Below are 26,507 nucleotides of genomic sequence, written 5' to 3'. Positions count from 1 at the left end.
TTATGATTATTGATATTAAACAATCAAATTTATTGATTGTTTATCATTGAGAATTATTTTACCTCAATTTAAAGAAATATATGTGAATGTACCATTTTCCTACATAAATATACTAATATTGAGTTAGTGACCATTAGCCACATCCTGGGAAAATGAACTTCCAAACATAAATCAAAAGATAAGATGCAAATTTTAGTAACAATAGTAATAGTAATAGTAATAGTTAGCATCTGCAATTTTAGTAACATGAATCATTTCCCTATATAAATATACTAATTTTGAGTTACTTACCACCGAATCAGTTGGTTGTGGACCCGTATTCTTGAAAAAATAGGTGCAGATTCAAATCATGGGAGAATTTTCTCTAAGGTTGTACCTTTGGTATTATTCACTCTGTGCGGGCCTTAACAGTTAACCTAAAACATTCCGGGTACGCTTTGCGCTGAGGAAAGTATATTACACGTGATGGACCCAGTAAGTGACTACTAACATGTTAAAAAAGTATTCTCATTCTCATGTAACTAATAGCCCACTGTGATATTTCATTGGACCTGTATTGGGCCTTGCAAAAGTATATCTGGCTATCTGCTACTAGTACTTTTTAGAAGTGTCTAGATTATAAAGACCTGAATCTGGAAACAAAATTAGGGGAAGTGCGAGAAAGCTTGAAATCAACAAAAATGGCGTCTTCGAAATTGATTAAAGCAATTTTAGATCCAAAGAAAAACTGGTTCTCTGCTTTGCACAAGAAAACCATCGCCAAGCGCCTCATACCGTACGGTCGGTCTCAATCTCTTCACTCACTTTTTTTTTTTTTTTTTTTTTTTAATTTGAGTATTTGTGTTAATTGTAATAAATTATAATCTAATTTGATATGATTGATGTATAATTAGGGTTACGATATGATGATTTATACGATCCGATGGAATCTCTTGATATCAAGGAAGCCCTAGCACGCCTTCCTCGTGAGATCGTTGATGCTAGAAATCAACGATTGTTACGCGCCATGGATCTTTCTATGAAACATGAATATCTTCCTGCAGATCTTCAGGTTCATTTTTAATTTTGATTTATATTTGTATGCGTTTATGTATGAATTTTGAAATTGAGACAATATTTGAAAATACTTTTATTAATAAGATGTTTATTGTTACTATTAATTTACAGGCACAACAGACTCCGTTTAGGAGTTACCTGTCAGATATGCTGGCTCTGGTAATTTCTTTACCGATTGATTAATTATTTTTTGCCAGAAATATTTAATGCATTGAATTACTGAAATTGTTTGCAATTTGCAATACTAATTTGGGAATGATCGTTTATGATTTTCTGATATGTCTAGGTTTAAACTTTAGTCATCCATCTAACATTTGCTAACGACAGCCCTAAACGTTGTCGTTAACACGCTTTAATATGTTGTACAATCTAATAATTGCCGTTATGAAAGTGACAAGTAACCGCTGTGTACAATACAATAAAGCGTGTTAACAACAACCCTAAGGGTTGTCGTGAGCAAAATCACACATTTTTTTTTTTTTTTATAAATTGCAAAGATATATTGGAAATGGTTTCCTAATATCATCTGAACACTTCTAATTTTAATTTGGATGGACTTGTGCCAACCAACTTCCGTGTTCATTAAAACCATTTGAGAAATTATGTTGGTTGGTGCATAAGCACCTGCTGTAAGATGTTAAATTTTTAACAAAGATGACAATGTTAAGCGTGTCTATGTTCTGCCTTGCAAACGTTTACACTTAAATAAAAAATCACCGTCACTAACAAGTTGGAGAAAGAGAAAGGAAATGATAAAGTTATATTAGAAGACTTAAATTGATGATTAGCTATTTTTTGATGATATCTGATTGGAGATTGGATATGAAAGCCCGAAATGGTCATGCGTATATACTGTAGGAGGGGATATGTTATTACTCTGCTTCTAATTGTTAATATTGATGTGTAAGGATGTGAAGTATTAAGAATTTGATTTGAGCCGTATTGTCACTCGCGTACAATTAGGAATCATTTTTGGATTATTCTATATGGATTATTCTATAAGCATAAGAATTAAACTACTGACACTAGGTGTACCTACATCTGAGTATAGTAGGTTGATGATCATGCAAAAAAAGTGAAAATGTGATTTTGTAAAAGTACTTTGAAAAGAATTAAAACCTTTAAATACACTGTGCTTTATAAAAGCTTATAAGCATGCTATTAGCTACAATGGGTAATCAATTATAGCTTTCCAGGTCCAAGCAAACATGTTCTGATAAATTGTAAACATATACCAAAATCTGCAATTGAATTTGCTACTCATCCTGAACAGAATTTCTAAGTAAAGGACAGGATTTGTGGGGTTTCAGCTACTTCATATATTTACACGTTCTTGGCCTGTTAAATTTAAATTATAGCGCATATCAGTTCGAAGTCAATATATCGAGTAGTTTACTTACTAGTGAAGCGATGTGACAAGTAGGTATTCCATGCATGCAAAGTTCCATCTGTTTATTAAGGGATTTATAAATTGTGATTCCAATAGGAACTCACTATGCTTCGACTTACCGCATTATACATTCAATATACTTCGATTGCAAAATAGCTAGTTATAAGTGAAAGTTGAGATACGAGGATTGTTTAAGATGATTGCTTCATTAACTTATTGCCTTATAGTGGTTGAAGCATTGTAAAGTATGGTTACTATTTTGTGAGATTAATTGGGATGTCTTAAAGATTCTTACAAGTATGGGATAACATGTATCAGCATTACGAGTCGGTGAGACTCAGTCCTTTGTTTTGAGCCCTTCAAGATGATTTATGTTAATATTTAGGACATTGCACCTCTCAAAATGATGTCAATCATGTATCTGGTGTATATATCATGCGATCGATTACTTTGTGTGATCAGTTGTGTGTGTCTGGAAATCAAATCTGTTACTACTTATGAGGTTTCACAAACACAATTGTATCTGAATGACGTTTTGCATTGCAGGTCGAAAGGGAGAAAGCAGAACGTGAAGCTTTGGGAGCATTGCCTCTTCAGCAGCGCACACTTCCATAGTTTGTTTTGCATTTTGTCAACAAATGGTATGGTAATAAATGGGTATGGGTGAGAAAATGCCCGTTTCTTTCAAGTTCAACGTTGTTAGCAACACTATTGTTTATTGACATTATCTTCATTTATGCTTGTCATGTAACTGCGTGTTGTGATGGTTCCTGTTTTTGCACTCCTGATATAAACAAATTCATGATTTGATGCCATTTTTTATGATCTATGTGTTCTGTATCATAAAAGGGACAAATCAGTACGCCATATTAGTATTATTTTTTTCACCTATCCTACTTTCCCACAGCAGCATTGGAACAATACAGGGCCCCGTAATACAATAATTGCTAAAGGTTGATGGGTTTTTAAGGTAACGTTCTAGGTTCGACTAAATCATGTCTCAGGGTTTTTTTTACATGTTTAGTGGTTGTTCTTTGGTTGACTTGTTTAAAATGCTTGATTGTGGCTTGTCTTAGAGCACTCCCAACGTTTGCGTCCACCACCCCGCCCAGGCCGCCGCCCTCCTGGGCGCCGATGGCAGCGGCTAGCCCGGGGGGCCGCCCTCGAACCCGTCCAGCTTATCGTCCCTATAATCGTGCTTTTTGGTAAGATTTGTGGACGAGGAATATAGCCGTTGTATCCTCCAACAATCCATTTTTGGGCCGTTGGAAATTAAATATATATATATATATATATATATATATATATATATATATATATATATATATATTTTTTTTTTTTTCTTTTTTAATTTCTCACTTCTATATATACATATACATTTTACAAACATACATCTCAAACACACACACATTTCATTTACATTTCTTTACTTTCTATTTTACAAATGAGTTGCAAAAAAAAATTCAAACAAAGGAAAATCAATACAACGCGCTCAAGCTCAAGAACGGGGTTCGGTCGAAAACGATATGTTCCAATCTTTAATAGATTCTACGCAACAAACAACCGGGTTTTCTCAATTTGCAAGCTCGAATCAATTTGCGCCAATGTTTACATTCTCAACCCGAACCTACCACTTAATCAACGCTACTCGCACTACCCGAATCAACCTCAATCTCAAGTTTATACACACTTTCCGAACCAACCACAAACTCAAGTTTATACACACTACCCGAACCAATCACAATCTCAACAAACACCTTATTATCCTAGGCTACGTGACGAGTCGGACGAGGAAGAAGTTCCCGAAACTCCTCGACAACCCGAACCCGAGCCCGAACCCGTAGCCGATCCAAAAGGGAAAAAAGTGAAGTGTCCAAAAGTGCCTTGGTCCGACTATGAAACTCGAATATTAGCCGAGCGTTATGTGTAGGTTTCCGAACATCCGGATGCGGGAAACGATCAAAACTTTAATTCATTTTGGGGTGAGGTGCGAAAACAATATGTGACGACCCGAAAATTTTTGACCAAATTTAAACTTAATCTTATATGACTTTCGACACGATAAGCAAAGTCTATTTAATTTAATCTCTAAATCTTCGAACTGTGTTCATATTTACATTTGACCTTTGACTATTCCCAACGATTCACGAACAACTGTGTGAAAAAAAATAAATATAAAATAAATATATATATGTAAATATAAATATAAGTATATATATATATAAATATATATATTAATTGAAATTAATATAACACCATTTAATCATTTGAATTAAATATGTTAAGTAATATACATATAATTAAGATGTTATCAAAATAAATATAGAAATATATATGAATTCTGTACACAATTAATATCATATGAATATAGTAATATAAATATACTATAAGTAAATATTAAATATTCAAAATATGTTATTATATAGTAAAAGTATTACATAATTAATAAATGTAATATTATCATATTAAACTTAATTGCAAATTAAAATATAGTTATTATATTATTTTTATTATTAATATTGATACCAGTATTATTAATTTAATATATAGTATATACACATGAGATTTGATAATCATAATTTGTTATATCAATTTTGTTAGAACTACTCTCATTATTGTATTAATATTAATATTATTATTTGTATTATTAATATTATATAATATATATATATATATATATATATATATATATATATATATATATATATATATATATATATATATATATATATATATATATATATATATATATATATATATATATAATTGAAACATGTAAATTGATATCACTAGTATTATATTTAAGAATCATTATTATTAATATATACTATCATTATTATTATTATTATAAATAACACAATTTATTAATGTAATCATTAATAATATCATTTAAAACCATTAATATAACTATTAGCATAATTATTCTAAATATTATTATTATTATAATTATTATTAACAGTATTAGTATGTTATTTAATAATATTTCAGTATTATTATTTATTTATTTTTTTATTTTTGATAAAATTACTACGGTGTATTATTGATAAAAAAAATTAAAATAAACTAAACAACTAAATAAATGGAATCTGTTATATCCTAATCGACTTTATCTGATTGAAAATTCTGTCTGGATTGCTTTTATAAGTCGACATCATATATATATTCGATCAACCAGTCAAATACAAAAATATTAGATTACCAGGATCATTAATCGTACAATAATGGTTACCTTTCGTTTTCTGCTTTTAAAATTTGGTTTCTTGTGATTGAATTGGTCGACTACAACCACATATTAACTGGTCTTCAGCAACCACAATCGAAAAACAGTTTGATTTATTTATTTATTTTTTTTTCTTTTCAAACGGTTCCCCTGCATTTTTTACTTTATGGCCAAAATTAAGAATTGAATCAGTTTTAAAAATCCATTAATGTAGTTGTGTTAGGAATCGATTATATAAACTTTCTCTAAAATCTTAACTTCCAATTTTTAGAAACAAAAATCAAATTTTGAGGTCAAAGATTTGTTCTCAAAAAGTCAACAGGATTGTTCTTCAAGAAATTCGAATTCACTGAGTGGTTTCTGTTGAAACTGATGGTTTATAAAGTTTATAGGAACGATTTTAAATCAATTCCATGTAGCAACTTTTATCTAAAACGATCTATATTTCAATATCATAATTTATGTTCATATTTTTTTTTCTTTACGCAAAACAGCTTCTGCTGTGTTATTGTTATTATTTTTTTTTTTAACAAACCTAATCAGGTTATATTGTTTTCAAACTCTAAGTCAGTTATGTAATTCGTGAGATATAACTTGAATTGGTAAATGTTGGCATGCGAATGATTCTGAGAAGAAGATGAAGAGGGAAATAACAGTATATACGTCTTATATTTATAAAAAGTTAAAACATAACAGATAAACAAACATGGTCCGATGGTTGAGGGTATTGTGGAGTGAACAAGAGGTCTCGGGTTCGATTCCGGTCTGAGACATTACTTTTTAGAAGAGCCTTTGAGGTAGTTTTTAAATTTTAAAAATTATTATTATTACTATTATTATTATTATTGTTAATATTAATTTTATTATTGTTGTTATTGATAATATAATTAATATTTGCTTATATTATCATTATTTATTAGTATTATTAATATGCTTAATGAAACTAGGGGTTGTTATTATGATTATCATTATAAATTAGTGTTATTATTATCAGGATTATAACTATTATTATGAATGTCATTACTAATATATGTATTATTATTATTAACATGTTTAGGATTACTATTATTATCATTAACATAAAAACAACAAAATTTATTATTATTTTCTTTAATTAGTATCATTTTATAATTATTAGTATTTTATTATTATCATTATTAATAATATTATTATTATTATTATTATTAGTGTTATCATTATTAATAAAGTTATTATTATTAGTAACTCACTAATGTTAAAAACTATTATTTTTAACAAATAAATAATTTTGTATATAAAATGTATTTAATACATATACTATAACTATATTGATTTTCTTCATATAACTATATACATTAACATTATCTAAATAAATAATTACAGGTAAAAACTATTGATTTTCAAACATAATAATAATAATATAACTAAATGAATAGATATTAATCAATTTAAAATATATATACAATATATATATATATATATATATATATATATATATATATATATATATATATATATATATATATATATATATATATATATATATATATATATATATATATATATATATATATATATATATATATATATATATATAACGACCCGACCAAAACCGTTATTGACGGCGCCGTTAACTTAGGTCCCGTTGCGTGGTCGTAGTCCCTATATGAGACTCGTTTGACCAAAATTATGTCGCATTCATTTGAAAGGTGCAAGACTTGCAAGTTTAGTTTACAAAACCGTTCGACAACAAGTCTAAGTTTACAAAAGTCATAAAGTATGAATGAAATAACTTGCGACATAATTAGTTTAAAAATACAGTTGCTATAAATAGCGTAAGTATGTAAACAATATGTTTGAATCCAAAGGTACTATCACTAGCGTATGTATGTATGTATCTTGACTCCAAGCAAATGATCAGAGTGTATGTGTGACGCCCCGTACTAAATCATCATGTACGGACCATCAACAACAGGATCATTACAAGGTTAAGTACTACATGCGTTTTCAAAACAGAGTTTACATTCATTAATAAAAGTGACGTCATAACATACGTCAATTGTTTTACAAATCAAAGTATGCTTCACTAAGTAGAAGCATTAAATAAGTGTACGTGACCATAATGGTCGTTACATAACATAAGTTCATAAGAAAAAGTTTGAATGCAACATAAGTAGTCATGCGATACAACTCTAGGCAGCGGGTTCTACAGCACGACTAGTAAGATAGCGGAAGCGACTTCAAGCACCTGAGAAAATACATGCTTAAAAAGGTCAACACAAAGGTTGGTGAGCTATAGTTTAAGTATAACAGTAATGTAAGTAGGCCACGAGATTTCAGTGCTACAACGAGCGTTTCAAAAGTATGTAAAAGTATATGCTTAACCGTGGGCACCCGGTAACTAACTTAACGTTTAATGTACCCCCTTAAAGTGCACTTGGCAAGTGCGTATAACCTCGAAGTATTAAACACTCGTTAAATGCTAGCGCTACTAGCCCGAGTGGGGATGTCAAACCCTATGGATCCATATCTAAGATTCGCGTTCACGGTTCAAAAACCAATGATTAAACGTTACCGAGCTAAAGGGAATGTTTCTGCCGTTATATAACCCACACATATATAAAGTTTAAGTACTTGTGCCTAGTATGTAAAACATAAAATCCGCATGCATTCTCAGTTCCCAAAATAAGTTAAAGTAAAAAGGGAATGCTATAACTCACAATGATTAGTAGTAACGGTAAGGTAGTAGTCGGAAAGTGGTGTGCAAGTAACGGTCCAAACGTCCTCAACCTAAGTCAAATAGCACTAAGTCAATAAGTCGTCTCAAAAGGTTTACAAGTACGTAATTAAGGTCATAAGGGTCATCATCAATCATCATTAAACAAAAGGTAACAAGTAAGACTCGTTTATGAAAGTCGTTTAAAACAAAGGCTGACTTCGGTCAGTCACCACGGCCTCTACCCTTACTGAATTAAGGTGAGACCAGTGGTCATGGCTCCGTATATGAGTCCCTTAAGTGTGGTAAAATTTACAGAAGCAAACTCGTCTTGGTTTGACCGTGGCGACGGTCTAAGTGCGAGTAGGTCAGAAATTTCTGCACAACGTTAAAGGACATGGTAACGATCGGAGGGCCATAAATCCTAAACCGTAACTCGGATTAAGACGAGTCCTATATGAAAAGTTATCTACTCGAAAAGTTCTATCTAAAAATCAAGGTTAGAACAGCCCAGGTCTACTGGTCTGTTCCAGAAACATCAGGTCAGTAGGTTTTGGACAGAACAGTGGGTTTTGGAGAGTTCCGGTTGTCTCGGTGCTTGATGTTCATCACGGTTCTCATCCTTGATGCGTATAGCTTCAAGTGTACAACTCGTTGATGTGTTAACATCATTTTGACCAAGGTTTGTCCATCATAACTCAAGTGCAAGTGTTGTAAGTGTTTGATGAACCAAAGTTACATGTAAGTTTATGAACAAGTTCATGAACACTAAGAAAGATCACAACCAAGTGTTGGATCCATGATACTTGCACCAAAGTGTAAGCTCTTGTTGGTTTCATGTCCTTGTTCAAATGTGTAGTAAGCAACTAACAATAAGAAATAAAGAAAATAAATGATAAGCCTAAACCAACCATGAAGGTGGTATTCTAGTAACATACAACAAACAAGAACACAAGTAACAATTATAAAGATTATAAACTTTAAATCTTTGAAATAAATAAAGTAGAAAGCTAATCTAAACAAGAAGATGATTCATAGTTGCTCTTACTTTTAAAGATTCAACCCAAGTTGATCTTTAAGTGAAGTAACTTCAAGTTACTTCAAGAACTACAAGTAAAGAGTTTATACAACTATGAACTTTAATTCTTTGAAACAAAATATGTAGAACATAACTAGATAGATTATGTTCTTGAATGTTCTTGTTATAACAAGATAAAGATGAAGAATCAAAACTAGAAAGTTTGATCTTGTAACTTAGTAAATAAAGACAAGTAAGTAAGTAAATAAACAACTTAGTAATCTACAAGTAATTAAACTACAACAAGATTAAGTAACAAACAACAAAAGATGATGATGATTTGCATGTATGTAAAAGGTTTTAAGAAGAAAAGAAGAAGAGAAAAAGTCTTCAAATTACTTACAAAGAACAAAGAACTTGAGAGAAAAAAAGAGAGAAGAAAATTGCAAGTAAAGTGTGTGTGTGTTTGAATGAGAGATACAAGGAATGAAGTAATGAATAAATGAAATCAAAAACCACCTTATGGTCTTCTAAAACTCGGCATTCAGCAGAATTGGGAGGGGGAGGAAGAAGTTTGTTGGATAATTGCATGTAAAGAAGGCTTAAAGTTGGTTATTAGTTGGTTGTGCATGGGGATAGCAAGTAACAAGATTCCTAAAGCCTTTAACTATCTAGTTAACCTTCCAACTAACACTTACAAGGGTCATGTGGGCTAGTTAACTCATAAATAGAAGTAGGGTGGGCTTACACTAGTCCATTAACTAATAAAGCCCAAGTTGCAAGTAGTTTAACAATTAATCCACTAAAAGTCCAAGTTAAGCCCAAGTAACTAACTAACCATCTTAGTTAATTAAAATGATTAATAAAATTAATCATGAATGTAAATAATACCTTAAAATATTATTCGTGCAAGTTCCGGGTGTCACAAAGACGTTTCGGGCATTTAAAGTTCAAGTACGGGCAATTAAAGCAACATGTAAATGTAATAACATACATTCGTTTAATCAAGCGTATTAATAATAATAATTATTAATAAATAACGTTGGTAAAACCAGGGTCGTTACATTACCCACCTGTTAAAGAAAATTTCGTCCCGAAATTTAAGCTGAGGTAGATGGAGGAGTCGGGAAAAGGTGAGGATACTTTCGCATCATTTGATCCTCTCGCTCCCAAGTAAACTCAGGTCCTCGTTTGGCATTCCATCGTACTCGTACAATCGGAATCTTGTTGCGTTTCAAAGTTTTGATCTCACGATCCATAATCTCAACAGGTTCCTCCACAAAGTGGAGTTTGTCATCAATAGTAAGTTCTTCCAATGGTATGATGAGTTCGGGTGCAGCAAGACACTTCTTCAAGTTTGACACATGGAAGGTAGGATGAACTGAGCTCAATTGTGCTGGTAGATCCAAACGGTATGCAACTGGTCCAACACGTTCCAAGATCTCGAAAGGACCAATGTATCGTGGGTTCAACTTTCCACGTTTTCCAAAACGGATCACACCTTTCCAAGGTGCAACCTTCAACATTACACGATCACCAACATTAAATTCAAAGTCTTTCCGTTTAAGATCGGCATAGCTCTTTTGGCGATCACGGGCAGTCTTAAGTCTAGCTTGGATCTGAGCAATCTTCTCCGTGGTTTCGTGAACTACCTCGGGTCCGGTGATTTGCTTTTCACCTACTTCGGCCCAACAAATAGGAGATCGGCACTTACGACCATACAATGCTTCAAAAGGTGCAGCATTAATGCTTGAGTGATAACTGTTGTTGTACGAGAATTCGGCGAGTGGCAAATGCCTTTCCCAGGCCTTTCCAAAATCAATGACACATGCACGCAGCATGTCCTCCAAGGTCTGAATCGTTCGTTGACTTTGCCCGTCAGTCTGAGGATGATAAGCAGTACTCATGTCAAGACGAGTTCCCATGGCTTCTTGCAAAGAACGCCAAAATCTGGAAGCAAAACGGGGATCGCGATCGGAGATGATTGATAAAGGTACACCATGACGAGATACAACCTCTTTGATGTACAGCTGAGCAAGTCTTTCCATTGTATCAGTTTCCTTCATCGCTAGGAAGTGTGCAGATTTGGTGAGGCGGTCAACAATAACCCAAATAGTATCGCATCCGCCCACCGTCTTCGGCAGCTTAGTAATGAAATCCATTGTGATCCTTTCCCACTTCCATTGTGGGATTTCCGGCTGTTGAAGTAACCCAGAAGGTCTCTGATGCTCGGCTTTAACCTTCGAGCAAGTCAAACACTTACCAACATAAGTCGCAACGTCCTTCTTAAGATTCGGCCACCAATACTGTTCTTTAAGGTCGTGGTACATCTTACCTGCACCGGGGTGAATCGAATATCTCGATTTGTGTGCTTCATCAAGTATCAGGCTTCGTAGATCTCCATAGTAAGGTACCCAAATTCTTCCGGCATAACATCGGAGTCCAGACTCTCTAACCTCGAATCGAGAGACAAGTATGTTCAAATGCTCGTGAGATATGTTCTCCTCCTTGAGAGCCTCAACTTGGGCTACTCTGATCTGGCTGTTGAGGTTCGAATGGATGGTGATGTTCAGAGCCCTAACACGGAGAGGTGCCGTCCTCTCCTTTCGGCTTAAAGCGTCAGCTACAACATTGGCCTTGCCAGGGTGATAACGGAGTTCACAATCGTAGTCGTTGAGCGTCTCGATCCATCGACGCTGTCTCATATTCAATTGCTTCTGATCGAAGATGTGCTGGAGACTCTTGTGATCGGTGAAGATAGTGCTCTTAGTTCCATACAAATAATGTCTCCACAATTTGAGTGCAAAGACAACGGCTCCAAGTTCAAGATCATGTGTAGTGTAGTTCCGCTCATGAATCTTCAATTGGCGGGAGGCATAGGCAATAACCTTTGATCGTTGCATCAGTACACAACCAAAACCACTCTTCGATGCATCGCAATAAACAACAAAGTCGTCACTGCCTTCAGGAAGTGATAGGATAGGTGCGGAGGTTAACTTCTTCTTCAAAGTTTGGAATGCTGATTCGTGTGTGGGTTCCCAAATGAACTTCTTGCCCTTGTGAGTCAGTGCGGTCAAAGGACGCGCAATCAGAGAAAATCCTTCGATAAACCTTCGATAATAACCGGCGAGACCTAGAAATTGGCGAATATGCGTTGGAGTAGTGGGGGTCTCCCACTTGCTGATGGCTTCAATCTTGGCGGGATCAACCTTGATACCCTGGTCGCTCACAACATGACCCAAAAACTGTACTTCCTTCAACCAAAATTCGCACTTGGAGAATTTGGCGTAAAGTTGCTCTTGTCTTAAGAGTTCAAGCACAAGCCGAAGGTGTTGCTCATGTTCTTCTTCGCTCTTAGAGTAGATGAGGATATCATCTATGAAGACGATAACAAACTTATCCAAGTAAGGCTTGCAGACACGATTCATGAGATCCATGAATACGGCAGGTGCATTTGTCAAACCGAATGGCATCACGAGGAACTCATAATGACCATAACGGGTCCTGAATGCAGTTTTCATCACGTCACTTTCCTTCACCCTCAGCTGGTGATATCCGGATCGCAAATCGATCTTTGAATAAACGCTCGATCCTTGTAGTTGATCAAAAAGATCATCAATTCGTGGAAGAGGATATCGATTCTTGATAGTCAATTTGTTGAGTTCACGGTAGTCGATACACATACGGAAGGATCCATCCTTCTTCTTTACAAACAACACAGGTGCGCCCCAAGGCGAGAAGCTTGGTTGGATAAACCCTCGATCTAATAGTTCTTGTAGTTGACTCTGTAATTCTTGCATCTCGGAAGGTGCGAGTCTATAAGGTGCACGAGCTACAGGTGCAGCTCCTGGCACTAAATCAATCTGAAATTCTACGGCTCTCGGCGGTGGTAATCCAGGCAATTCTTCGGGAAAGACATCGGAAAACTCGTTCACAATACGCACATCGTTCACGTTCTTCACCTCAGTTTCTACCGCTTTCACATGTGCTAGGACAGCAAAGCGTCCCTTCTTCATAATCTTTTGCGCTTTCACGCAACTAATGAGGTTCAACTTCGAGGTACATCTCTCTCCATAGATAACCAGTGGTTCGCCATCTCCTTGTGGTATGCGAAGTGCTTTATCTCCACAGATAACATCGGCCTTTATCTTGCTCAACCAATCCATACCGACGATCGCGTCAAAACTTCCCAGTTTGATAGGTATCAAATCAATTTCGAAATCTGCACCAGCTATGTTGATAATAGCTCCACGACTAATATGGTCAACCTTTTCAAGTTTTCCATTGGCGACCTCGACAAGCATACTTTCCTTCAAAGGAACTAACGACCAATCTAACTTATCACAAAAATGTCTACACACATAGCTCCTATCGGCACCAGTATCAAATAGGACAGAAGCTAAAAGATTGTTGATCTTGAATATACCTGTCACCAAGTCGGGGTTGTCGCGAGCGTCCCTTGCATTAACATTGAAGGCTCTAGCACGTGGTGGTCCGCCATCCTTACGCTTGTTAGGACACTCGTTTCTGAAATGGCCCGTCTTTTCACATTCATAACACTTCTTAGGCCCATTGTTGTTGTGGTTTGGCTTCGCATTCAAAGTGGTAACCTTGCAATCCTTGCCAACATGTCCAGATCGTTGGCACTTCTCACAGATAACATTGCAATACCCAGTGTGGTGCTTGTAGCACCTATTGCATTGTGGTAAGGTTCCTTTGTAGTTTGGATTGGTGCGGTTGTTGTTGTTGGGGTTGGTGTTGTTGTTGTGCATGTTGTTGTTTTGCCTGAACCCTTCATGTCGTTTTGCCGGGTTTTGATCATAGTTCCTACCCCTGTTGTTGTTGTGGTTGCTGTCCCATTTCCTCTTTTCCCCACTAACAGTTTCGAACTTAGCCTTCTCCGGCTCGTCAAGGATGATTTGATTCAAGAGAGTATGCGCCATGCGCATTGCTTCGGGAACACTTGGTGGCTTGGATGAGGTAACATTACCCTTGATGGACTTAGGAAGTCCCGAGAAGTATTTCTCCAAACGCTTAAATTCGGGGGTGACCATGGTTGGACACATAAGAGCCAATTCCAAAAACCTACGGTTGTAGCTGTTAAGGTCGTTCCCTACGGTCTTCAATTGCATAAATTCGATTTCCATCTTTTGAATCTCGGTTCTCGGACAGTATTCCTCGATCATAGCACATTTAAATTCTTCCCAAGGCGTAGCATACGCCTCATCAATTCCTTTCGCTTGGGCCATGGTATTCCACCATGTGAGCGCGCCATCAGACAGCGTGCAAGATGCAAATTTCGTTTTGTTATCCTCAGAACAATTGCTAACCCTGAATACCGATTCCAACTTTTCGAACCATCTGGTGAGACCGACGGGTCCCTCAGTGCCACTGAAGTAGTGTGGCTTGCAGTTTTGGAATTCCTTGTAAGTACACCCATCTCGGACGACAGGTGGATTGACAGGCGGTGGTGGTGGAACTTGGGGTTGTCTTTCAGCTAGTGCAGCAGCGACTCGCTCGTTAATCATTTCCTCAATTTGTGCCGCGGTGGGGATAGATCTCCCGTTGGCCATGATGTTCTATACAAACATTTTGACTCAAGTCAAAATCCATTATGCAAATAATAATAATATAGTATATAACAACCAACATGAAAACAGCACAACACATGTTGATTAAGTAATGCAAGCATATATAAGTACCACAAAACCATGATATGATAATGTAAATAGAACACTTGCGCACAAAGTAACAACACAAATTCCATTCATTAATGATAATAAGTTCATACATTACAATAAGTTCGTACATTACATAAGTGAAATATGAAATTACAAAAGAGATTACAATACAGAATCTAGTACAAAGTCCTACGGCGATGGTGGGTACAAGATGTCCAAAACATGAGTCAACTGCTCCTCGAGCTCAGTAACTCGAGTCTGGAGAATCTCAATCTCCCGCCTCATTTCCTCATTAGAGGAAGATGGTGGGGCAGGTGGTGCTGGCAGTGCAGGTGGAGCCGGTGGTGCTGAAGTGGATGGTCCGGCTCTGGGTGGAGACGGTAATATCAGTGGGTCGGCGGGGTACGGCACCAGCCGTTTACGAGCAGTGATCCTACGACGCCGACCATAAGCGTCAGTGACAGTACGACCAGGAATTATGCCAGCGAAGCGATACCGCTTCTTCGGCGGGGTAGAAGGTGCCTGAATCGGTCGGTCAGCGGGATCCTCCTCATCACTGGAGTCGTCAGATGAGGTGTCGTCTGAAGAAGCATCGGCGGAAGAACCGTCGTCTGAATCATGCGGTGGTGGCGCGGGTGGCTCAACGTATCCGAAAGCGGCCAACATCTGTCGGTGTCGGCCTGGCGTAATCACGGCTAAGCGGCCGTCGGCAGTGCGTCGGCAAGGTGTGCGCCAGTGATTACGGAAGGGACCTTCCCCGAACTCTGCGGGGATCTCCATGCCGCCAATGCGAGCCAGTTGCCTCAGGGGTCTGGAAGAAGACGCCGGGATAGGCACACTAGAGCTAGCTCCAGAACTAGAGGCGCCGGGGTCGCCAGTGGGTGTCGGGGCCGGAATGTCAGCAGCAGCAGCAGCAGCAACAGGTGCAGCAGTGGGTGGAACAACGGGGCCTGAGCCGCTCGGGATGTCAGTAGGTGGAACGTCCGACATCTGAACAAGGAAAAATAAATTTTCCATGTCAGTATGTCATAAAGCAAGCAAATAATAGGCCAACAGTTTAAATCATGTATAACAATAAGTAGCATGGCAATATCAGTAATCGTACGAAACTAGCATGCAATCGAAAGCAAGTAATAGCATGCAGTAGTGAAATCACGTAGTAGCATACGGCATATAGCAGTAACAGTAAGCAGCAGCATGCAGTAAGTTCAGCGGAAACAAGTAAACTAACAAGTTGTAGATTAGCCCTATTAGTGAATCCTACTCGGGTCGGTCTTAGACTCACTAATGCATCCTAATTCCCTACAACCAATGCTCTGATACCAAATGTGACGCCCCGTACTAAATCATCATGTACGGACCATCAACAACAGGATCATTACAAGGTTAAGTACTACATGCGTTTTCAAAACAGAGTTTACATTCATTAATAAAAGTGACGTCATAACATACGTCAATTGTTTTACAAATCAAAGTATGCTTCACTAAGTAGAAGCATTAAATAAGTGTACGTGACCATAATGGTCGTTACATAACATAAGTTCATAAGAAAAAGTTTGAATGCAACATAAGTAGTCATGCGATACAACTCTAGGCAGCGGGTTCTACAGCACGACTAGTAAGATAGCGGAAGCGACTTCAAGCACCTGAGAAAATACATGCTTAAAAAGGTCAACACAAAGGTTGGTGAGCTATAGTTTAAGTATAACAGTAATGTAAGTAGGCCACGAGATTTCAGTGCTACAACGAGCGTTTCAAAAGTATGTAAAAGTATATGCTTAACCGTGGGCACCCGGTAACTAACTTAACGTTTAATGTACCCCCTTAAAGTGCACTTGGCAAGTGCGTATAACCTCGAAGTATTAAACACTCGTTAAATGCTAGCGCTACTAGCCCGAGTGGGGATGTCAAACCCTATGGATCCATATCTAAGATTCGCGTTCACGGTTCAAAAACCAATGATTAAACGTTACCGAGCTAAAGGGAATGTTTCTGCCGTTATATAACCCACACATATATAAAGTTTAAGTACTCGTGCCTAGTATGTAAAACATAAAATCCGCATGCATTCTCAGTTCCCAAAATAAGTTAAAGTAAAAAGGGAATGCTATAACTCACAATGATTAGTAGTAACGGTAAGGTAGTAGTCGGAAAGTGGTGTGCAAGTAACGGTCCAAACGTCCTCAACCTAAGTCAAATAGCACTAAGTCAATAAGTCGTCTCAAAAGGTTTACAAGTACGTAATTAAGGTCATAAGGGTCATCATCAATCATCATTAAACAAAAGGTAACAAGTAAGACTCGTTTATGAAAGTCGTTTAAAACAAAGGCTGACTTCGGTCAGTCACCACGGCCTCTACCCTTACTGAATTAAGGTGAGACCAGTGGTCATGGCTCCGTCTATGAGTCCCTTAAGTGTGGTAAAATTTACAGAAGCAAACTCGTCTTGGTTTGACCGTGGCGACGGTCTAAGTGCGAGTAGGTCAGAAATTTCTGCACAACGTTAAAGGACATGGTAACGATCGGAGGGCCATAAATCCTAAACCGTAACTCGGATTAAGACGAGTCCTATATGAAAAGTTATCTACTCGAAAAGTTCTATCTAAAAATCAAGGTTAGAACAGCCCAGGTCTACTGGTCTGTTCCAGAAACATCAGGTCAGTAGGTTTTGGACAGAACAGTGGGTTTTGGAGAGTTCCGGTTGTCTCGGTGCTTGATGTTCATCACGGTTCTCATCCTTGATGCGTATAGCTTCAAGTGTACAACTCGTTGATGTGTTAACATCATTTTGACCAAGGTTTGTCCATCATAACTCAAGTGCAAGTGTTGTAAGTGTTTGATGAACCAAAGTTACATGTAAGTTTATGAACAAGTTCATGAACACTAAGAAAGATCACAACCAAGTGTTGGATCCATGATACTTGCACCAAAGTGTAAGCTCTTGTTGGTTTCATGTCCTTGTTCAAATGTGTAGTAAGCAACTAACAATAAGAAATAAAGAAAATAAATGATAAGCCTAAACCAACCATGAAGGTGGTATTCTAGTAACATACAACAAACAAGAACACAAGTAACAATTATAAAGATTATAAACTTTAAATCTTTGAAATAAATAAAGTAGAAAGCTAATCTAAACAAGAAGATGATTCATAGTTGCTCTTACTTTTAAAGATTCAACCCAAGTTGATCTTTAAGTGAAGTAACTTCAAGTTACTTCAAGAACTACAAGTAAAGAGTTTATACAACTATGAACTTTAATTCTTTGAAACAAAATATGTAGAACATAACTAGATAGATTATGTTCTTGAATGTTCTTGTTATAACAAGATAAAGATGAAGAATCAAAACTAGAAAGTTTGATCTTGTAACTTAGTAAATAAAGACAAGTAAGTAAGTAAATAAACAACTTAGTAATCTACAAGTAATTAAACTACAACAAGATTAAGTAACAAACAACAAAAGATGATGATGATTTGCATGTATGTAAAAGGTTTTAAGAAGAAAAGAAGAAGAGAAAAAGTCTTCAAATTACTTACAAAGAACAAAGAACTTGAGAGAAAAAAAGAGAGAAGAAAATTGCAAGTAAAGTGTGTGTGTGTTTGAATGAGAGATACAAGGAATGAAGTAATGAATAAATGAAATCAAAAACCACCTTATGGTCTTCTAAAACTCGGCATTCAGCAGAATTGGGAGGGGGAGGAAGAAGTTTGTTGGATAATTGCATGTAAAGAAGGCTTAAAGTTGGTTATTAGTTGGTTGTGCATGGGGATAGCAAGTAACAAGATTCCTAAAGCCTTTAACTATCTAGTTAACCTTCCAACTAACACTTACAAGGGTCATGTGGGCTAGTTAACTCATAAATAGAAGTAGGGTGGGCTTACACTAGTCCATTAACTAATAAAGCCCAAGTTGCAAGTAGTTTAACAATTAATCCACTAAAAGTCCAAGTTAAGCCCAAGTAACTAACTAACCATCTTAGTTAATTAAAATGATTAATAAAATTAATCATGAATGTAAATAATACCTTAAAATATTATTCGTGCAAGTTCCGGGTGTCACAAAGACGTTTCGGGCATTTAAAGTTCAAGTACGGGCAATTAAAGCAACATGTAAATGTAATAACATACATTCGTTTAATCAAGCGTATTAATAATAATAATTATTAATAAATAACGTTGGTAAAACCAGGGTCGTTACAGTATGCATGTATGCTTGACCCCAAGCAAGTATGAGTGAACGCGGAAGCATATATCAAATAGCCAAGTATGAACCTGAGAAACATATAGAAAACTGTCAACGAAAAACGTTGGTGAAATCATAGGTGTTTGTAAACGTTGTTTTTGAACCACAAGATTTAGTATTCCCATAGTTGATTATCAAAATCGTTTGCATTCCAAAAGTATTGTTCGCGAGCACCCAATTATCAAAACTTAACCAACGTTACCCCATCACACAGTGCTAGAACCCACACTAGAACACAAAAATATATTTCATCCGCATAACGGTAGCGAACCGTCCGAATGAGGGTTTGTTAAACCCGTATGGCCACACAATATAAGTTCTCGCTTACACCCTGCAAGTGTAACTAATGATAATCGAATTGAGGCATTTTTGTTCTAACTCGCACGTGGAATGTTTGTTTTTCACACTTGTGTTCAAAACATAAAAGTAAGTAGTACAAGATGTAACAAAGTATATGTTTTCTCAGCCCACGATTTAAAAGTATAAAAGTTGTTGAAAAGGTGGGACTATGATCTCACCTCGAGTGCACGAGTATAAAGGTACTTCAACAAGTAAACGTGTGCATGAAAGTTGCTTAGCCTTGACCTAAACAAGTAAGTTATATCAATTAACCGGTTACGACACAAGGTCGGGTGAAATGTGTTCAATTAGTCCTATGGCTCGTTACGACTCGAATAGTATAGCATGTGAATCACGTTGTCAAGTTTCATGCAAGAATCACGTATAAAAGCATGTTAGAACGTTTGCATAAAAGTTTGGTTAAGTTTGACTAAAAGTCAAACTTGGTCAAAGTCAACGAAAAAGTCAACATATTCGGGTCGGACCCCGGACTATTTTTCTATGCTAATTATTCATATACAAGTATATTAAAACAAGTTTCATGTGAATCGGAGGTCGATAGCTAGTCAAACATTTCACGTGAAATGGGTCCAAGAGGTCAGAATCTGGCCAGGTGATTCTGCGCGCCGCGCGGGGATGTGGCGCGCCGCGCCACTACCTGGGCAGAGAATTCTGGTCAGTTTTTCCAAATGTGCACGAACCAAAACCTTTTCTAACACAACACTTGACCCGCAAACACTTACAACGCCTATCATACATCGTTGGAAAGGTATTTTGACGAGGAATGCAACTAAGTACATATTATCAATCAAAACATGCATTTAAAATAATCAAATTCTCGTCAAATGTTCAATGAACGTTCATAATCAAAGTTTCAAGTTTGTAAAACGCATTTCATGATTCGGGCAACCAATTTACACATATGATATGCCGTTTTGAAGGTAATGAAGCATACATTACTACTAAACACTAACAATTAACATTTCATGGCATTCAAGCATCAAAAGTCCATTTTAAGAGCTATCAAACCCTAGCCAAGAATCACAAAATCAATAATCATGTTAGTGATGTTTTTCCAAATCAACCTACACACCAAATTGAAGCTAGTGATACTAGTAACACAATTAAAACATGAACTTTAACAATTTAACAACATTAACTCATCCAAAATCAAATATTAAGCACACCCATTTCAATTGTTCTTACTAGTTACTCAAAACAACAAATCGAGCAAGTAAAACATATATTCATGCTAGACACGAGCCATAGACACTAACTAACACAATTTCAAGTCAAAAACACGAATTTAAAGAAATCTAGAGTTTTAGAAATGTTACCCAAAATCGGTGTAGTTAGTATCAAATCGTAGAGAATGATGAGAGGATCAAGAATATGTAGTCGGATTTGTTGTGAGCTTTCTAGTCCCAAATTAGATGATGAATGAATGGAATGGGTTTGTGTGTGTGTTCTTGAGATGGAGAGAAAAGAGATGAGGGAGATGATGGAATGAATGAATGGTGGAAAAATGGGTTGACTAGTTGACCTAGTCAACTAGTTTGCCCATTTGGCAACTCCGGTCCCTCGAGTTTCAAAGCGGGTGCGGGATTTAACCGATCGAATATTTTTAAAACGCAAGTTAACGAGAGATGTTGTAATTAAATGACGGAATTATTATGAACGTTAGTCAACGGAAACTACGAATTTAAATAACGAAAGGTATTATTTAAAAAAAAAAAAGACGGTGTTAAAAATAAATTTAACGGAAAAAGGCGGGATGTTACATTATCCACACCTCAAAAGAAATTTCGTCCCGAAATTTAGTTGGAAGTAGTAGTTGTTGAATCTTCCTCGAGGTCTTGCGTTGTAAAAAAATTTACGAATAAGTGAAGGTACGTCTTTGGGCATTTCAACGAATTTGAAGGTCGGGGTCGTATGTTGTTTGAAGGTTTTTGTTTCACGATTCATGGTTTCAACCGGTTCTCCTAGGAAGTGAAGTTTATCATCGATAGTAAGCTCATCAAAGAAGATAACAAGTTCTTGTTTCGCAAAACACGTCTTTAAGTTGATACATCGAATGTAGGATAAACGGAGACTCGAAATGAGCCGGAAAATCTAAACGGCTAGCAACGGGTCTAAAACGCCCCAAGATTTCAAAAAGGATCGAAATATAGCGGATTTAGCTTCCTACGTTTCCCGAAACGGATTGCACCTTTCCAAGGTGCGACTCTTAACGTGACGCGGTTTCCCACGTGGAATTCGAGAGGTTCACGTCTAACATCGGCATAGTTCTTTTGGCGACTACGATCCGCCTTGAGCCTTTCTTGGAATTGAAAAATTTTCCGGTTGTTTCATGAATGATTTCGGGTCCGGTGGTTCGCTTGTCACCTACTTCGGTTCAAAAAATTAAGAAAACGACGATTACGGCTATACGGGTCCTCGAAAAGTGTGACGTTAAGACTTGAATGATAACCATCGTTGTAAGAGAATTTGGTTAAAGGCAAAAACTTTTCTCAAGTAAATTTGAAGTTGATAACACAAATTCGTATTACGGTTTCCAAGGTTTGAATCGTATGTTTGCTCGGTCCGTCGGGTTGTGGTTGATGTGCGGTACTCATGTCTAAACGTGGTCCCGAGACTTTTTGTGAGGCACTCCAAAATCTAGAAGTGAAACGAGGATCTCAATCTGAAACGAGGTACATCTCTTTAAGGTATATTTGAAAGAGTTTGTTAGGACGTGAAAACGTTTGTTGGAACAAGTTTCTGTTTCTCAAGAATTTCGCGCCGCGAAAGATTTATCGGTTTCCGAAAATGTTCGATAGAACTATTCACCCTCGAGGCGAATACTAGTATAGTGTGAAGAGTCTCTCTCTCCATTGAGAATTTAGATAAAATATTTCCTTAAACGGAAGTACGAGTGTAAGGCGAGAGAAGTTTTCCACCTCGGTGTGAGCATAACAGGTATATTGTAGTTCGTTGATAAAACTGTGCGAGGACGAGATAGTATTCATGTATAACGTATGTTTGAAGTTGAAAGAATTCGTCATTCATTCGGAAGCATAAATATGGTTCGACAATATTCGAAGGTGTGTCCCCGGTATGGTTGTTGTCAGTACTTTCGGAGTTTTTCAGATGTCCAAACATGAATAGATGAAGTCATGTACATGGCACATGGTGGTGTTTAGGTTGATCGAGTCTAACCACCATCACGCGTCACTAGAACTTTGGTATGTCTTACCGTAATATAACCACGTTGATCGAGTGTCGTTATATTACGCTAACTCATACCTCCATCCCCACATCACTCTATAGATTCAAGTTCGTGTAATCGTGAAGTTTAAAATAAACAAAGTGTAACGACGTCTCTAACGTGATTCGTATTGAATCGAAAGAATTAGTGCAACTATAAAGAAGCGTTCCCCGAGGGAAGTGTATAAATGATTGTTCACGTCAATGTGGTTCGAGTTAGACAATAAGGTATTCAGGTATGAAAAGAGTAACGAGTCATGATAACGAGTAGCACGCAACCGTAGTGATAAATGTTGATGACGATACTCACCTAGAGTAGTGATGGTAGTAACACCAAAAAGTAGATAGTAAGAAACACCAGTGGAAAACCGATAGTAAGTTGAAACGGTGGCAAATAACAATCCGGGAGACAGAGTTCCCGAACAAGTGTGACTAATGAAGTCGTCGTCATCCATACGTGTATGAATCATGAATTTACGTGTGTTACCAAAAAGTGGCGGAATACGAGTTCGTATGACGAAGGTTGGGTACCATTAAAAAGTTTGCCTAAGAATGATTCAAGTATAATGCACAAGTAGTCAAGTAAGTGCTATCTATAGCAAATGTATGTCAGAATGCAAATGCTAACTATCCGGTTGTAGTCTAGACTCACTAATGCGTCCTAACGACTCTGTTAGACACACTAATGCACGTCCTAGTTCCCTACAACCAACGCTCTGATACCACTTGTAACGACCCGACCAAAACCGTTATTGACGGCGCCGTTAACTTAGGTCCCGTTGCGTGGTCGTAGTCCCTATATGAGACTCGTTTGACCAAAATTATGTCGCATTCATTTGAAAGGTGCAAGACTTGCAAGTTTAGTTTACAAAACCGTTCGACAACAAGTCTAAGTTTACAAAAGTCATAAAGTATGAATGAAATAACTTGCGACATAATTAGTTTAAAAATACAGTTGCTATAAATAGCGTAAGTATGTAAACAATATGTTTGAATCCAAAGGTACTATCACTAGCGTATGTATGTATGTATCTTGACTCCAAGCAAATGATCAGAGTGTATGCATGTATGCTTGACCCCAAGCAAGTATGAGTGAACGCGGAAGCATATATCAAATAGCCAAGTATGAACCTGAGAAACATATAGAAAACTGTCAACGAAAAACGTTGGTGAAATCATAGGTGTTTGTAAACGTTGTTTTTGAACCACAAGATTTAGTATTCCCATAGTTGATTATCAAAATCGTTTGCATTCCAAAAGTATTGTTCGCGAGCACCCAATTATCAAAACTTAACCAACGTTACCCCATCACACAGTGCTAGAACCCACACTAGAACACAAAAATATATTTCATCCGCATAACGGTAGCGAACCGTCCGAATGAGGGTTTGTTAAACCCGTATGGCCACACAATATAAGTTCTCGCTTACACCCTGCAAGTGTAACTAATGATAATCGAATTGAGGCATTTTTGTTCTAACTCGCACGTGGAATGTTTGTTTTTCACACTTGTGTTCAAAACATAAAAGTAAGTAGTACAAGATGTAACAAAGTATATGTTTTCTCAGCCCACGATTTAAAAGTATAAAAGTTGTTGAAAAGGTGGGACTATGATCTCACCTCGAGTGCACGAGTATAAAGGTACTTCAACAAGTAAACGTGTGCATGAAAGTTGCTTAGCCTTGACCTAAACAAGTAAGTTATATCAATTAACCGGTTACGACACAAGGTCGGGTGAAATGTGTTCAATTAGTCCTATGGCTCGTTACGACTCGAATAGTATAGCATGTGAATCACGTTGTCAAGTTTCATGCAAGAATCACGTATAAAAGCATGTTAGAATGTTTGCATAAAAGTTTGGTTAAGTTTGACTAAAAGTCAAACTTGGTCAAAGTCAACGAAAAAGTCAACATATTCGGGTCGGACCCCGGACTATTTTTCTATGCTAATTATTCATATACAAGTATATTAAAACAAGTTTCATGTGAATCGGAGGTCGATAGCTAGTCAAACATTTCACGTGAAATGGGTCCAAGAGGTCAGAATCTGGCCAGGTGATTCTGCGCGCCGCGCGGGGATGTGGCGCGCCGCGCCACTACCTGGGCAGAGAATTCTGGTCAGTTTTTCCAAATGTGCACGAACCAAAACCTTTTCTAACACAACACTTGACCCGCAAACACTTACAACGCCTATCATACATCGTTGGAAAGGTATTTTGACGAGGAATGCAACTAAGTACATATTATCAATCAAAACATGCATTTAAAATAATCAAATTCTCGTCAAATGTTCAATGAACGTTCATAATCAAAGTTTCAAGTTTGTAAAACGCATTTCATGATTCGGGCAACCAATTTACACATATGATATGCCGTTTTGAAGGTAATGAAGCATACATTACTACTAAACACTAACAATTAACATTTCATGGCATTCAAGCATCAAAAGTCCATTTTAAGAGCTATCAAACCCTAGCCAAGAATCACAAAATCAATAATCATGTTAGTGATGTTTTTCCAAATCAACCTACACATCAAATTGAAGCTAGTGATACTAGTAACACAATTAAAACATGAACTTTAACAATTTAACAACATTAACTCATCCAAAATCAAATATTAAGCACACCCATTTCAATTGTTCTTACTAGTTACTCAAAACAACAAATCGAGCAAGTAAAACATATATTCATGCTAGACACGAGCCATAGACACTAACTAACACAATTTCAAGTCAAAAACACGAATTTAAAGAAATCTAGAGTTTTAGAAATGTTACCCAAAATCGGTGTAGTTAGTATCAAATCGTAGAGAATGATGAGAGGATCAAGAATATGTAGTCGGATTTGTTGTGAGCTTTCTAGTCCCAAATTAGATGATGAATGAATGGAATGGGTTTGTGTGTGTGTTCTTGAGATGGAGAGAAAAGAGATGAGGGAGATGATGGAATGAATGAATGGTGGAAAAATGGGTTGACTAGTTGACCTAGTCAACTAGTTTGCCCATTTGGCAACTCCGGTCCCTCGAGTTTCAAAGCGGGTGCGGGATTTAACCGATCGAATATTTTTAAAACGCAAGTTAACGAGAGATGTTGTAATTCAATGACGGAATTATTATGAACGTTAGTCAACGGAAACTACGAATTTAAATAACGAAAGGTATTATTTAAAAAAAAAAGACGGTGTTAAAAATAAATTTAACGGAAAAAGGCGGGATGTTACAATATATATATATATATAACATATAATTTAAGATATAATATAAGTATATGTTTTTAAATGGAATTTAAAATAAATTTTATATAACTGATATAATATAAGTATATGTTTTTAAATGGAATTTAAAATAAATTCTATATAACTATAAATATATATATAAATAATATATATTAATAAATAAAATGATGTGATCTCCATTTATATGTTTTAATATATATATATATATATATATATATATATATATATATATATATATATATATATATATATATATAAATGATATAGGTTCGTGAATCCGATGCCAACCCTACTTTTGTTGAATGTCGTTATATGTATTTTTACTACAAAATACAGTATGGTGAGTTCATTTGATTCCTTTTTACTCTTTACATTTTTGGGACTGA

The 26,507-nt window shown here is 36.3% G+C and overlaps 2 protein-coding genes across 3 annotated transcripts in view; both read left to right on the top strand.

The window, feature by feature from the left end:
- The first annotated feature begins 619 nt into the window (after positions 1-619).
- LOC139854644 (cytochrome b-c1 complex subunit 7-like) lies at positions 620-3,261 on the top strand. Its single transcript, XM_071843937.1, has 4 exons — positions 620-780; positions 894-1,051; positions 1,168-1,215; positions 2,993-3,261. Exons 1-4 carry the CDS (start codon positions 681-683, stop codon positions 3,059-3,061), a joined length of 375 nt encoding a protein of 124 aa, XP_071700038.1. The 5' UTR covers positions 620-680; the 3' UTR covers positions 3,062-3,261.
- Positions 3,262-5,845: 2,584 nt separating this feature from the next.
- The window catches only part of LOC139851709 (uncharacterized), a 45,275-nt gene continuing 24,613 nt past the window's right edge, over positions 5,846-26,507 (top strand). Inside the window, exons 1-2 of one of the 2 annotated variants that reach the window (XM_071840853.1) lie at positions 5,846-6,463; positions 26,389-26,461. The gene's annotated coding sequence lies outside the window, so the exon portion shown is untranslated. The remainder of the gene's footprint in view (positions 6,464-26,388; positions 26,462-26,507) is intronic. The other variant, XM_071840855.1, reaches the window with a different exon arrangement.

This window comes from Rutidosis leptorrhynchoides, chromosome 6, assembly GCF_046630445.1.
Source record: "Rutidosis leptorrhynchoides isolate AG116_Rl617_1_P2 chromosome 6, CSIRO_AGI_Rlap_v1, whole genome shotgun sequence".
NCBI classification, from domain to species: Eukaryota; Viridiplantae; Streptophyta; class Magnoliopsida; order Asterales; family Asteraceae; genus Rutidosis; species Rutidosis leptorrhynchoides.
This window is presented reverse-complemented; position numbering and strand designations above follow the sequence as displayed.